Here is a 15162-nt window from a genome sequence, read left to right as displayed (position 1 = left end):
CCAGAGGTGCTTAACCACTGGGCCACCTCCCTAGCCCTCTTTAAAAATATGTAGAGACAGAGTCTCACTGAGTTGCTTAGGGCCTGGCTGTGTTGCTGAGGCTGGATTTGAACTCATGATTTGAACTCAGCCTCCCGAACCACTGGTAATACAGGCATGTCCCACTGTGCCCAGCCAAAATGAGAGTCTTGAAAGCAGCAAGTGAAATGTGGTGGTATGTTCACAAACACAGTGGAGCATTACTCAGCTTTTGAAGAGGAATGAAATTCTGACATATTCTACAAAAGGAATAAGCCTTGAATATATCATACTAAGTGAAATATGCCAGACATAAAAGGATAGAGCTTGTATGATCCAGCATATGTGAGTTACCTAGAGTAATTAAATTCAGAGACAGAAATTAAGATGGTAGTTGCCAATGGGGTTGGGGTGTGGTAGAAGGGGGAAATGAGGAGGTATTTTTCTACTGAGTATAGTTTCAGTTTGAAAAGATGAAAGTTTTGGAGATGGATGGTGTGAAGGTTTTAATACTACTAAACTGTACATTTTTAAATGATTACTGGTAAACTTTATTTTATGCATGTTTGACTACAATTTAAAAATTGAAAACATAGGCCAATATCCCTGTTAGAACTGATAAAGAAATTTAGTAAATTTGTAGGATACAAAATCAACTTAGAAAAATCCTTAGCATTTCTGTATACTATCAACAGTTTGTCTGAAAAAGAAATTAATCCTATTACGTTGACATCAAAATAAGTAAAATTACTTAGAGTAAATTTAACCAAGGAGATGAAAAAATCTTACACTGAAAACTATAAAACCTTTATGAAAGAAATCGATAGCACACATAAATGGGTATCTTGTTTTCATGGGATAGAAGAATCAATTTGCACTGCTAACATACCCATGCTACCTAAAGCAAAGTACAAATTCAGTGCATTCCCTGTTAAAATTCCATTGGCATTTCTCACAGAAATAGAAAAAGCATTCTTAAAATCCATATGGACTGGGCACAGTGGTACATTCCTGTAATCCCAGTGGCTTAGGAGGCTGAGGCAGGAGGATCATGAGTGCAAAGCCAGCCTAGTGAGATCCTATCTCTAAGTAAAATCATTTTCTCTTCCTCCTCTTCCTCCTCTTTCACTTTCTCCTCTCTTCTTTCTCCCTCTTTCTCACCCTCCTTCCTCTTCCTCCTCCTCTTCTTTGTGCAGAGTATTGAACTCAGGACCTTGCTCATGCTTAGCATGTGCTCTACTGCTTAGCTACATTCCTGGCTCCTTGGTCAATTGATTTTTGACAAAGGTACTAAGGACACATAATGAGGAAAGGATAGTTTTTCAATAAATAGTTTTGATAAAACTAAGTATCCACATAATAGAAGAATGACATTAGATCCAATCCTATCCCTTATACAAGAGACCTGAAACTATAAAACTACCAGAAAAAAAATATAGGAAAAAAGCTCCATGACATCGGCCTGGGCAGTGATTTCTTGATAAGACCCCAAAAGCAAAATTAGTCAAGTAGGATTGTATCAAACTAAAAAGCACCTGCACAGCAAAGGAGACAACAAATCAAAAAGACAAGCCACGAATTGAGAGAAAATATTTGCTTATCATTTATTGGAGATAAGATTAATATCCAAGGCTGGGGATATAGCTCAGTTGGTAGAGTGCTTGCCTGTCAAGTACAAGGCCCTGGGTTCAAGGCCCAGCACTGAAAAAAAAAAAAAAAAAAAAAAAAAAAAAGAAAGATTAATATCCAAAATATACAAGAAACTCAAACTACTCAATAACAAGAAACAAGTAATATGTGAATAAACATTCAACATCTCTCATCATTAGGGAAATCCACATTAACCAGAATGAAATATCACTCATCATTGTTAGATTGTCATTATCAAAAGATGAAAGGTAAGTACTGGGAAGTGATATTGGCCAAATTATATTATCATATTGTGTGCATGTTTGAATATGTAACAACACATCCCATCAGTACGTACAACTATAATGCATGAATGAAAAATGTGGAAGGTAAAAAAGAAAAAAAACCTTTTTTTTAAATGAAAGATAAATGATGATAAGGATGTGGAGAAAAGGGAATCTTCATGTGCTATGGTGATTTTGTAAATTAGCACGACCATTTTGGAAAGTATAAAAGTTCCTCAAAAAATTAAAAATAGAATTACCATACAATTCAACAGTCCCACTTCTGGGTATATATATCCAAAAGGATTGAAATCAGCATGTCAAGGGAGTTGTCTGTGCTCCACATTCTCATGTGTTGAAAGCCTGCTCCCAGTGCAGCAAGGTTCAGAGGTGGGGCTTCTAGGCAGTGATTATTGGATCATGACAACTCTGGACTCATTAATCATTAACACTGAATCGATTCAGTGTTCATCACTGGATCAACTTCTGGAAGGTGGGACCCATTTGGAGGAGGTGAGTCACTGGGAGTGTGCCCTGGATGAGTTTATCCTCTCTCTGGCCCTTTCCTTTCTCCTCCTCTCTGCTTCCTGGCTGCCTTAACTGAGCAGGATTCCTCCTCCACACCCTTCCATTATGATGTTCTGCCCTAGAACCAGCCAGCCATAGACTCAAACCTCTAAAACCGTGAGCCAGAATAAATCTTCTTAAACTTGTACTTGTCAGATATTGTCAAGCAATAAAAAGCTAACATAGGGTCTGTATGCATTCAGCCTTCAAAACACAGGAAATTCTGTCTTTTATGACAATGTGGATGAACCTAGAGGACATTATATTAAGTGAAATAAACCTGGAATGGGGAGACAAATACCTGATAACCTCACTTACATGAGAAATTTTAAAAAGTTGAATTCATAGTAGATGGTAAATGGGGATTATTAGAGGCTGGGGACAAGGAGAATGAGTAGATAGGGAAAAGGGAGACTTTGACAAAGGAGTGCAAACTTCAGAAGGATTAAGTTCTGGTGATCTGTTATACAGCATGGCCACTGTAGTTAATAGTGTTTTGTATATTTCCAAATATATTTATCTTTTAGGGAGGATTTTAAGTATTCTCACTATAAAGGAATTATAAGTATTTGAGGTCATGGATATGTAAATTAGTCTGATTTGATCATTTCCCAATGTATGCATGTAATGAATCATCACATCGTGTTCCATAAATATGCATAATTATCATTTGCTAATTAAAACTTTAAAATGGAATATAAACTGAACTAAAAAATTGAAACAAAATGTGGAAATCTGAAGTTTTTTAAAAAAAATCACCATAAATCTCATTATTTAGAAATAACCATAAGTAATACTAGGTGAACATTATTTCAAACATCTATTATTGTGTTCAAATGAAAAGATGGATGAATAAACAGAGGGAAATATTTTACAGAAATATTTATTATATATGTTATTTAGCTTAACCAGGAAAAATAAAATGAACTTATAACTTCCTTCTGTTTGGAAATAAGATAAACATTTTTTTTTCCTGTTTTGTGTGGGGGTGGTATGCCCAGGATTGAACCAAGGGCCTCATGCATGCTAAACTGTAGAGAGTGATTGTGTTTTTAGAATGCCAGCCTGAGGCTTTTATACTTAACAAGATCCCTGCTAGTAGAGTAGTTGGGGTTTTCATTTGTTCAAAACTCCCAGTTCTGCCTTTATTGTCCAAGCATTTGCTGTTGCTTCAGAGAAGTCGGAGAACAACCTGATTGCCCTCTTTTAGTGGTGATCTAATCACCTTGGAGATTAGGTTTCAGCATATGAATCTTTGGGAGACACAGATATTCAGAGCATAGTAAACAATAATACCACTTATGAGAATTCCTCCCTCATGACCTAATTACTTCCCAAAGACCACACCTCCTAGTATTATCACAGTGGGATTAGGATTTCAGAACATGAATTTCGGAGGGATAATTCAGTCCGTAACACCAAGTTTATTCAAATTGAAATTCTTCTGTGCTTAAAAAGTATAATTAATTTGGATATTGTAGTATTGGAAAAAATATTAAAATTGCAGTGTTTCAATCTTATAATCTGACTCATGTAAGAATCCCAGAACTACTTCTCTCCTATATTTCATGTCTCACAGCTTTAAAAAAGAGATGGCAACTCAAGCCAGTGAACCTCTTTTACTTGTAAAAAGACTATTGCAAGCTTTACTTTTTAAATTTGTTGATATATTCAAATTTTTGGATGATCTTGGCTTTTTTCCATTATTGAGGTCATATAAGAAGTCCACTTTTGTGTGGCAATGCCTAGAATTTTATTTGGTGCTTTTCTTAATAACCTCTGAGTGTTTTGTTCATACCAAGACCTGATTTACATGTAAAATGAAGTACGTTTCATGCTTTTTTAGTATATAGACAAATGAACATAACTTTTTTTGGGTGCTTTTTATTTAGACTTTTAGATTGAAAACATTGATATTGTTATAACATTGAAATTGTGGGTTGTAGGTGTGTTAGGTATGTTAAGAACCCTCAGTGATCTTTCTTATCATGACATCATTTTTCTTTACCTATTGATTTTGGTTTCTTAGCATAATTTATAGTTTTTTTTTAATCTATTGATTTCAGTTTTGTTAGCCATATGAAACACTGTAAACTTTCTTGTGTACAGGTCACACGAATGATGTCTTAGAATCTGAAATAAGATGATTGATTCCAAATTTCAATCAAAATGTTCATAATTCTCTCTGTAGATTATATACTTATCTGTGAACCTAAATTTTCAGTCTTTAAGAAAAGTCTGTGCAAAGGAGATTGAGATACACACACAAAACACACACCATGTGTGTGACTCAGTGAACTATTTTTAGACCATACTTTGGTTAGGCGACTGTTGTGAAGGTAATGAGTTTGTTACCATAGTTGTACTGCATGTTTATGTGCGAAGGACATAATCATTGTGTCGAGGTGCTCCACTACTATCATGTCACCTTTCATTTTCTGTTAGCAAAACATTCCTAGGATTTTATTTGTTATTTTGGATTTTGTTGTTCTCATGGTTTATTTTAATAGTAACTATCAAGGCAATGATGTGTAAGCTTTTCAAGCTGTGCTTATGGATTAAAAAAGCAAATGAATGCAAAGCTATGTTTTTATATCTTTAATGTCAGATAACTTTACCTGTATTTGGAATAAGGCCTGTCTTCATTTTGGGTGCCTCTGAGTTTTACAGAGACTTTTTATAAAAGACTTCAGCTACTTGAAAGGCCACAAGTTAACATTTTTGTGTAATTTTTATTTCTTTTTGAGTTTCCATAACAGCTAGTGACACTGACTTAAATTTAAAAGGCAGTTTTTTGTAATAAACTCAGAACAACTCTAACAGGGCTTTTTTTGGGAAGGAGGGGGTGGATACCAGGAATTGAACTCAGGGGCACTCAATCAGTAAGCCACATCCTCAGCCCTGATTTGTATTTTGTTTAGAGACAAGATCTCACTGAGTTGCTTAGCACCTCACAGTTGCGGAGGCTGACTTTGAACTTGTGATCCTCCTGCCCCAGCTTCCTGAGCTGCTGGGTTTACAGGTGTTCACCATGGTGCCTGACTCTAAAAGAGTTTTTTTTTTGTTTTTGTTTTTTTTTATTTTTTTTTAGTTGTAGATGGACACAGTACCTTTATTTTATTTATTTATGTTGTACTCAGGCTAGAACCCAGTTCCTCACATGTGCTAGGCAAGCACTCTACCACCGAGCCACAAACCCCAGCTTTTTAATTATGGTTCATATTGATAAACCTTTGCGTACATCTCTGTCAGACATTCTTAGAGGTAGAGTTCTGATCATAAAATATACACACTTTTGAGATGATAACAAATTTGCCTAATTCCAATTATTTTATTCTGAGATTTAATATTTTTACTATGTTTTATTATAAATTGGTTGTTTGTGCCCTTTACTCCTTACTGAAATACTAGGTACAGCCTTTCTAATTGATTTACAAGAGATCTTTTGTAGTAATGGTATCAGTTTTGTGGCAATTATATTGTAAAGGGATTCCCTCCACCTTCTGAGTTAAGCATTTCCCTTTTGTTTTGCGCCTTTTGTTTTCCAGGACTTTGACTTTTAATTTTTTCAATTCAACTGATTTTTAAAAATATATTTAAGGGTTGGGGTTGGGGCTCAGTGGTAGAGCACTTGCTTGACATGTGTGAGGCACTGAGTTTGATTCTCAGCACTGCATATAAATAAATGAAATAAAGGTCCATTAACAAAAAATATTTTAAAACTACATTTAAAATTTTATTTTGATGTGTTTTATTCCTTTCTTTTATGAATCTTGCCCTCTTCTGCTTTTATGCATAAAAAGTTCTTTCCTTAGTAGAATGAAACAGACAGTATTACCCTATGTGTATTTATGATTACATGAATGATGTGAATCAACATTGTGTACAACCATAGAAATGAAAAGTTGTACCCCATTTGTGTACAGTGAATCAAAATGCAGTCTGTAAAAATAAAAAAAAATTAAAAGAAAAGTTCTTTCCTATCTGGCGATTATATACATTCTCATTAATACTCAAGTTTCTTAAATTTAGGCGTATTTTTTTCCTTAATTTTCCACTTCCCAAAAAACTTCCTATTCAATTATCTAAACTGATTATATAGTCCTGAGCTTATTGAAGAAATGACTTTCTCTTTTCTTTCAAATATGTGATTTCTGCTGAATTTAGCCTAATATAGAAGTTCAGTGTTAGGGAAATTCTTTTCTCTTTCTTTTGTGACATTCAGCAAGGGCCAATCGGTGTTTTAATTTTTCAAATAATTTTGTCCCATAGCTTAAGTATAAAACAATGAAAATTCAAGCTAATGTTCATGAGTAACTTGCATGGCTCTGGTTTTGTTTTTAATTTCCTTTTTAACTACTTTCTAACAGTAAAGCATTGGTAATTCGTTTTTCAGAATCCTTGCAGCCTTTCCTGGAAGCCTGTAGCAATACTTTATTTTTTCGTACTTGTTCTGTACTGCTTCGGACCCCTAAGCTTGATCTTCAAATCCTAGAAAAGCTCAGTATTATTCTACAGAAACTTTCTAAAATCAAGTAAGTATTTCTTCTAATATTTTTATTGAAAGATATTTCATTATGATCATTAGGCCTTTCTGTATATTATACCATTTCAACCTTTATTATTATATCAAAATTTCTGACCCACAGGTATAGAAAATAAAAATTTAGAAGGAAAGATAGTGGTGGAATGAGACAAACATCATTACCCTGTGTACATGTATGATTACACCAATAGTGTGACTCTATATTGTATACAACCAGAGAAATGAAAAATTTTTGTACCCCGTTTGTGTACAGTGAATCAAAATGCATTCTGCTGTCATATATAACTAAATAGAACAAACAATAAAAAAAGAAAAAAGAAATAAGAATTCATGAATATTAACATGTATTTAAGACCATGTATTTAATGATAGACTAGATTTACAGTATTAATCTTACAACATCTAGTTGTTTCTCAGTTCACTTCAGCTAAGCCAACTTTAAATACCACAGGCAATATATGAAACTAAAAGCAATTTTTAGCGAACGTAATATCAGAATAAATCATCGCACAGTGGTATTCTATAATACCACAGGTAAAAATAAAAAGATCATAAAATGTATTTTATAATTTATTATTAATGTGCTAAAGTATATATAGAGAATGAGAATGAAGCAGGCAAAAGAGTTTAAATGATTTTAGTAAACTGGGCTTTTATTAGGAAACTATTAGGGCTTCCTGCTACTGCTGATTTGGATTTTGTGAGAATCAAGATTCAATTATTGCTCTTTCTTCTTTCCTCTAACTTGAACATTACTGTGACCAGTTTTTAAATTATAAATTAAGGACATAGATTTTAAACTATTTTCCTTGAATCTGGTGTAGTCTACTGTTTACTTTGAGGCACATCTGGATATCCATCATCTCTTCATCACACTAAAATTTTGATTTTTGACTCACCTCTTCTCAGTCCCATCCCTTCATTCATTGATATTCATGGTAGAGAACTTGGAATTTTATTCCAGGCTTCAGTATACTTAAATAGTAAATATAATGCATCTTAAATATACCTCTAGGTAGAGATAATGAATCCATGAGTTCTGTTTGGTACCATGCCCATTACACTGTAATAAGTTATTGCCACGTTAGAACCTTGTTCTCAGCTCACCAGATTATTAGTTTTGGTCTGATATCAGTGGAATTTACCAATTTTCTGTCTCCCTTTTTTCAGACTATACCATGATTCTCTTCATTTGTAATCAATAAAATCTCAATACGGCCTATTGCATTTACCCTGTGGTGACATGAAGCTGCATTGACATTTAACTAGATTTAATTCTTTTTTAATCTCTTAATTTATGGGATTTTTAAAAACTAGCCCCAGCTGAATGCAGGGACAAATATCTGTAATCCCAGCAATTTGGGAGGTTGAGGCAGGATGATCCCAAATTCCAGACTGGCATTGGCAACATAGTGTTACCTTGTCTTAAAACAAACAAAACCAGAAAGGGATGGGGATGTAATTCAGTGATAGAACCTTTGTTTGGGTTCAATCCCCAGTAACATCCTCCCTCCCCTGCAACCCTCCTCCCCCAGCAAAAAAGAAAAAAGGTACCAAGATGTAGTTAATCTTTGGACCAAAAACATTTTACTCTCCTTGACATGTTTTGTAACTTAGCTTCATTTCAACTGTAAAGAAGTAGAACAGAGCTTTAACAAAAGGATTGGGAATAGCTGATGTTCAAACAAGGCTTAAAATAAATCTTTAAGACCACAAAGATAAATCCTTTTGTATTAACCGGATGATAGATAAGATTATTTGAAAAATTTTCTCAAGAGGTAAATATACCTAGACAAGGAATAAGTAATACATAACAGAATTCTGATGGAAAATGAAATTAATTTCATTTACTGTAATAGTAAGTTTAACTTACTGTGATAGTACTGTAATTTCTGTTAGAAAAAGGGTGGTTGAAAAGTATTAGAGCTAAGTCCAAAAGTAAACCAGTATCCTGCCACTTTAAAAGCTAGCTTACTTAAAATGATCAAGTATTTGCTCTCTTTCTAGCTGTGGGGGAAACAAGATTACTCATTCTCTAATAGTGAATATGGTACAGTTTTTCAGAACTATAAAATATATTCTTTTTTCCTTTAGTGTTTTTCCACTTCAAGCCTATCTCATAAAAACTGGTTTGTTTGTTTCAGCATCTTAATCCATTAGTGAGCCATTTTCTCCACTATTTTTAAAAACAAATGCCATTTCCTCAAATTTACACATAAGCTGTCTCTCAAAGTCGTTACAGATAAATTTCCCAAGTATGTATAATTAAATAGTGTACTCATTTTTTTCTTTTTTACAGGAGTAATAAGAAGCTCTTTGAACTTTTTACAATTCACCTGATGCTTCAAGAAATACAAAGGACAACACATCCAGAACATGCCTTTCTCTGTATTAACTTAAATTCAACTCTGTTCAATTTGGGTTTAACAAAATGCAACTCCCTGGTCTCCAATGCAAGCCATTAGCCTGGCTTATTTTTATACAAATACTGTGTTGCTTATTTGTAAAAGTGAAAAATCACTAAAGTAACTAAAGTTCTACCAATAAAGTTACCAGTAGCATCATTATCATGAAAGATAAGTAGAAATTTTTTTTCAACTTTTTAAATGAAATCTAAATAAAATGGAATTTTTGTAATGTTTCAGTTTATCTAAGGCAGTGCTGATATACAAGATGGCATTTGCAGAATTTATGACACTGGGGTTACTTTTTATAAAAGTATTTTAGGAAGATTCTTAAAATTATGTGATTGTTTGGAATAAAATTGGTGCTTCTGTGGGAATGGTTCAACCATGTTGTCATTTTGTTTTCTTACTATAGTAGAATCCCTCCTTTTGGAAGCAAAAGTACGTTTCTCTCTCCCGCCCCCTCTCTTTTTGGTGGTGCTAAAGAGCTAACCTAGGGTCTTCCACATGTTAGGCAAATGCAGTAACACTGAGTTACACCCCTAGCCCCAAAGTACATAATTTTAAGTATCATTTCAATATCACAGCTATTCAATATAGCCTAGATTTGCAAATTATTTTTTATAGTGCTGCTTACAGGGTACCTTAGAGAAGGAAATTTAAAAATATTTTTCATAATAATTTAATTATTACTGAAGCATGTATATACAATGTAAAGCATTTTAAAAACAACAGTAAAAAAAAAAAAAAAAATACTACCAGAAATATCTCGTGGTATAGCCAAAAATGAGTAAAGTGACCAGATGTGAGGTCTAGGTGAGGTGGTAGTGGTGAAACTTGGGACTTAGAACACTGAGGAATGAGAGAAAAAGAAAGTTGTTTTAAAGAGTCATAAAACTATACACTGTGTAATCTCATTTTTAGGATCTAGAAGAAATTTTGAGGGAACTGTTTGGCCTCTTCAAAGAATATAAGGAAATGTGCCACTTGTGAAGCAAAATAGAAAGCCATAAGGAGAGAACGCACTGAGCTGAATATGGTGAGGTTTATAGCAACTTAACGCCAAAGCCAGAATTCACATTGGAAACAAACAAGAACTTGATTGATTGATACACCAGAAAATAAAATTAGTATTATGAGAACAGGAAGCTCTCTCAGAATTCTGAGTGCCTAGACACAAGTATTCGTAAAAGAGTAGATGTGATAGGGTGGGCTTGCAGCTCAGTGGTAGAGCACTTGTCTAGCAAGTGTGAGGCACTGGGTTCAATTCTCAGCACCACATAAAAAGAAATCAATAAAGATCCATCAACAACTAGAAAATATTTTTTAAAAAAGAGTGGATATGGTAATAGAACAGAGACTGGCCCTCCAGCCTGGGATATTTTGGTATATCTGAAGATGAGACCAGAACAAGTGGAGCATAAGCAGTATTCAAAGATAAAATTGTCTAGGATTTGGGGGACTAAAGAAAGAACTGCATCTACAGACTGAAAGAGTTCATTATGTTCCAGAAAGATTTAGAAAAGTGTTCTATAATTAAATTTATCCTGGCAAAGTAGTAAATATAAAGCAAAAACAAAAGCAAGTTATCTATGAGGAAAGAAAAACAAACTAACCTTATAGAATGGCAGAGACTAATAGGGAATTCTGGAAAGGAAAAAATTTAACCAAGAGTTTAAACATAATGAAGATTTCTTTCATAGGCGAAGAAAATGGGAAGACATTTTCAAACATGCAAGTGTTCAGAAATTATACCACTTATGTTCTCCTTTCAAGAAAAGAAATTAACCAATTTAGAGAAAACAAGCTATGGTGAAAAGACTGAACTGAACTAAATCAACTTCTGGGGCTGGGAACATAGCTCAGTTGGTAGAATGCTTACCTTTCTGGCATGTAGCAATTTAAAAACTCTTGTAAAAATTCATAGTGATAAATGAAAACAAACAAAAAACAGACTAAAATAATGACATAAAGTTAATTTATTGTTTCCTCTGGTGCCATATTTGAGCTGATAAAAAGTGTCACTGGTAAAGAAAAATGTCCTTTATTTAGAGGAAAGGGAGACAAGAACCTGTTGCTTCTTAATTGCTTTTAGCTGAAAAGAATGTCAAAGGGGCATATTTTGGAATGCCATTTCCTGAATTTCTTTAATGGTTGGTTTTCTTTAAAGACCAATTCGACCATAATTGTTAAAAACAAGTAAATTTGGTGAATATAAATGGAATAAAATTTTTAAATGAATTTTTCAATAGCAATTACGTTTTATAAAATGTCTACTTAAAATTAGCTTTAAAAATGTTTTTGAGTGGGGCTGGGATATAGCTCAGTTGGTTGAATGCTTGCCTCATCTCAGGTTCAATTCCCAGCACCATAATATACATTTTTTTTTGATAACTTGAAACTTTAAGTAGATAATCATAAAGTGTCTGAGTCATTTGTTAAAACTCACTGCTGCAACTATACCTTTGTCTTACAAATTGAAACAAAAACAGGGCCGTGCTATTCCTGAGTTCAAAACCTGATGGAATTTTATTTTTCTTATGACTCTCTAGTCAATCCAATCAATCCTACCTAAAATGTAAACATCTAAGGAGTTAACTAAGCAACTCATTTGAGACTGAAAATAAAGAGGAAAGAAAGGGGGGAAAGGCCTTCTTATTTTAAAATACTCTTAAAACTCCTTTACCCAATATTCTGGTTATCAAAGACAAATAAAATCTGAAAAGACTTCTCCACAAACATCGGTTTGGTCATCTGAGCAGATAACTTAAATATTTTTGCCAAAAACATAATTTAGGGGCTGAGGTTGTAACTCAGTGGTAGAGCACTTGCCTAGAACACATGAGGCACTGGGTTCCATCCCCAGCACCACATAAAAAAACTAAAAAGTGTCCATCTGCAACTAGAAATATTAAAAAAAAAAAAAATTGGTATCCAAATGTGCTTTTTTTTATTACTTGTATATATATATTTTTTTTGTCAAAGCATTCCTTTATATTTAGTAGATATTTATTTTATTTTTATTGTAAACAAATGGGATACATGTTGTTTCTGTTTGTACATGGAGTAACAGCATACCATTTGTGTAATCATACATTCATATAGGGTAATAAGGTTTGATTCATTCTGTTATTTTTTCCTTCCCCCCACCCCTCCCACCCCTCTTTTCCCTCTATACAGTCCCTCCTTCATTCTTGCCCCCCTCCCACCCCCCATTATGTGTCGTCATCCGCTTATCAGTGAGATCATTCGCCTTTTGGATTTTTGAGATTGGCTTATCTCACTTAGCATGATATTGTCCAATTTCATCCATTTGCCTGCAAATGCCATAATTTTATTATTCTTTATAGCTGAGTAATATTCCATTGTGTGTGTGTGTGTGTGTGTGTGTATATATATATATATATATATATATATATATATATATATATATATCAATCACAGTTTCTTCATCCATTCATCAATTGAAGGACATCTAGATTGGTTCCACAATCTGGCAATTGTGAATTGAGCAGCTATGAACATTGATGTGGCTGTATCTCTGTAGTATGCTGATTTTAAGTCCTTTGGGTACAGGCCAAGGAGTGGGATAGCTGGGTCAAATGGTGGGTCCATTCCAAGTTTTCTAAGGAATCTTCACACTGCTTTCCAGAGTGGCTACACTAATTTGCAGTCCCACCAGCAATGTATGAGTGTACCTTTTTCCCCACATCCTCTCCAACACCTGTTGTTGCTTGTATTCTTGATAATCGCCATTCTAATTGGGGTGAGATGGAATCTTAGTGTAATTTTGATTTGCATTTCTCTTATTACTAAAGATGGTGAACATTTTTTCATATATTTGTTGATTGCTTGTAGATCTTCTTTTGTGAAGTGTCTTTTCATATCCTTAGCCCATTTGTTGATTGAGTTATTTGTATTCTTGGTGTAGAGTTTTTTGAGTTCTTTATATATTCTGGAAATTAGTGCTCTATCTGAAGTATGAGTGGCAAAGATTTTCTCCCACTCTGTAGGCTCTCTCTTCGCATTGCTGATAGTTTCCTTTGCTGAGAGAAAGCTATTTAGTTTGAATCGATCCCAGTTATTGATTCTTGCTTTTATTTTTTGTGCTATGGGAGTCCTGTTAAGGAAGTCTGATCCTAAGACAACAAGGTGAAGATTTGGACCTACTTTTTCTTTTATAAGATGCAGGGTCTCTGGTCTGATTTCAAGGTCCTTGATCCATTGTGAGTTGATTTTTGTGCAGGGTGAGAGATAGGGGTTTAGTTTTATTCTGTTGCATATGGATTTCCAGTTTTCCCAGCACCATTTGTTGAAGAGGCTATCTTTCCTCCATTGCATATTTTTGGCCCCTTTGTCTAGTATGAGAAAATTGTATTTATTTGGGTTTGTGTCCGTGTCCTCTATTCTGTACCATTGATCTACCTTTTTATTTTGGTGCCAGTACCATGCCATTTTTGTTACTGTTGCTTTGTAGTATAGTTGAAGTTCTGGTATTGCGATACCCCCTGTTTCATTCTTCCTGCTGAGGATTGCTTTTCCTATTCTGGGTTTCTTATTCTTCCAGATGAATTTCATGATTGCTTGCTCTATTTCTGTAAGGTACATCATTGGGATCATTTAATTGGAATTGCATTGAATCTGTATAGCACTTTTGGTAGTATGGCCATTTTGACAATATTCTTCCTATCCAAGAACATGGGAGATCTTTCCATCTTCTAAGGTCTTCCTCAATTTCTTTCTTCAATGTTTTAAAGTTTTCATTGTAGAGATCTTTTTACCTCTTTTGTTAAATTGATTCCCAAGTTTTTTGTTTTTTTTTTTTGTGGCTATTGCAAATGGAGTTATTTTCCTCATTTCCCTTTCAGCTGTTTCTTTGCTTGTGTATAAAAATGCTTTAGATTTATGCATGTTGATGTTATAGCCTGCTATTTTGCTGAATTCATTGATGAGGTCTAGAAGTTTTCTGGAGGAGTTTTTTGGATCCTCTAAATATAGAATCATGTCATCAGCAAACAGTGACAGCATAAGTTCCTCTTTTCCTATTCGTATCCCTTTATTTTCTTTAGTCTGTCTAATTGCTCTGGCTAGAGTTTTGAGGACAGTGTTGAATAGAAGTGGTGAAAGAGGACATCCCTGTCTTGTTCCCGTTTTTAAAGGGAATGATTTCAGTTTTTCTCCATTAAGAATGATGTTGGCCTTGGGCTTAGCATAAATAGCCTTTACAATGTTCAGGTATGTTCCTACTGTCCCTATTTTTCTAGTGTTTTGAGCATGAAGGGGTGTTGTATTTTGTCAAACGCTTTTTCTGTGTCAATTGAAATAACCATATGATTCTTATCCTTAAGTCTATTGACATGAAGGATTACGTTTATTGATTTACAGATGTTAAACCATCCTTGCATTCCAGAGATGAACCCCACTTGATCATGGTGCACGATTTTCTTAATGTTTTTGGATATGGTTTGCCAATATTTTGTTAAGGATCTTTCATCTATATTCATCAAGGATATTGGTCTAAAATTTTCTTTCCTTGATGTGTCTTTTCCTGGTTTGGGTATGAGGGTGATATTAACTTCATAGAATGAGTTCGGCAGGGTACCCTCCTTTTCTATTTCCTGGAATACTTTGAGAAGTATTGGAATGAGCTCTTCTTTGAAGGTCTTGTAGAACTTGGCTGAGAATCCGTCTGGTCCTGGGCTTTTCTTGGATG

At 34.2% G+C, this 15162-nt stretch overlaps 1 protein-coding gene across 5 annotated transcripts in view; it reads left to right on the top strand.

The window, feature by feature from the left end:
- Positions 1-10267, top strand: part of Ccdc138 (coiled-coil domain containing 138) — a 79555-nt gene extending 69288 nt beyond the window's left edge. Inside the window, exons 13-14 of one of the 5 annotated variants that reach the window (XM_047523021.1) lie at positions 6895-7033; positions 9344-10267. In XM_047523021.1, coding sequence (XP_047378977.1) covers positions 6895-7033; positions 9344-9509 — 305 coding nt within the window. In that variant the 3' untranslated portion in view covers positions 9510-10267. The remainder of the gene's footprint in view (positions 1-6894; positions 7034-9343) is intronic. The other 4 variants (XM_047523020.1, XM_047523018.1, XM_047523019.1 and 1 more) reach the window with 4 other exon arrangements.
- Positions 10268-15162: the final 4895 nt, after the last annotated feature.

Source organism: Sciurus carolinensis, chromosome 13 (assembly GCF_902686445.1).
Source record: "Sciurus carolinensis chromosome 13, mSciCar1.2, whole genome shotgun sequence".
Taxonomy (NCBI): domain Eukaryota; kingdom Metazoa; phylum Chordata; class Mammalia; order Rodentia; family Sciuridae; genus Sciurus; species Sciurus carolinensis.
This window is presented reverse-complemented; position numbering and strand designations above follow the sequence as displayed.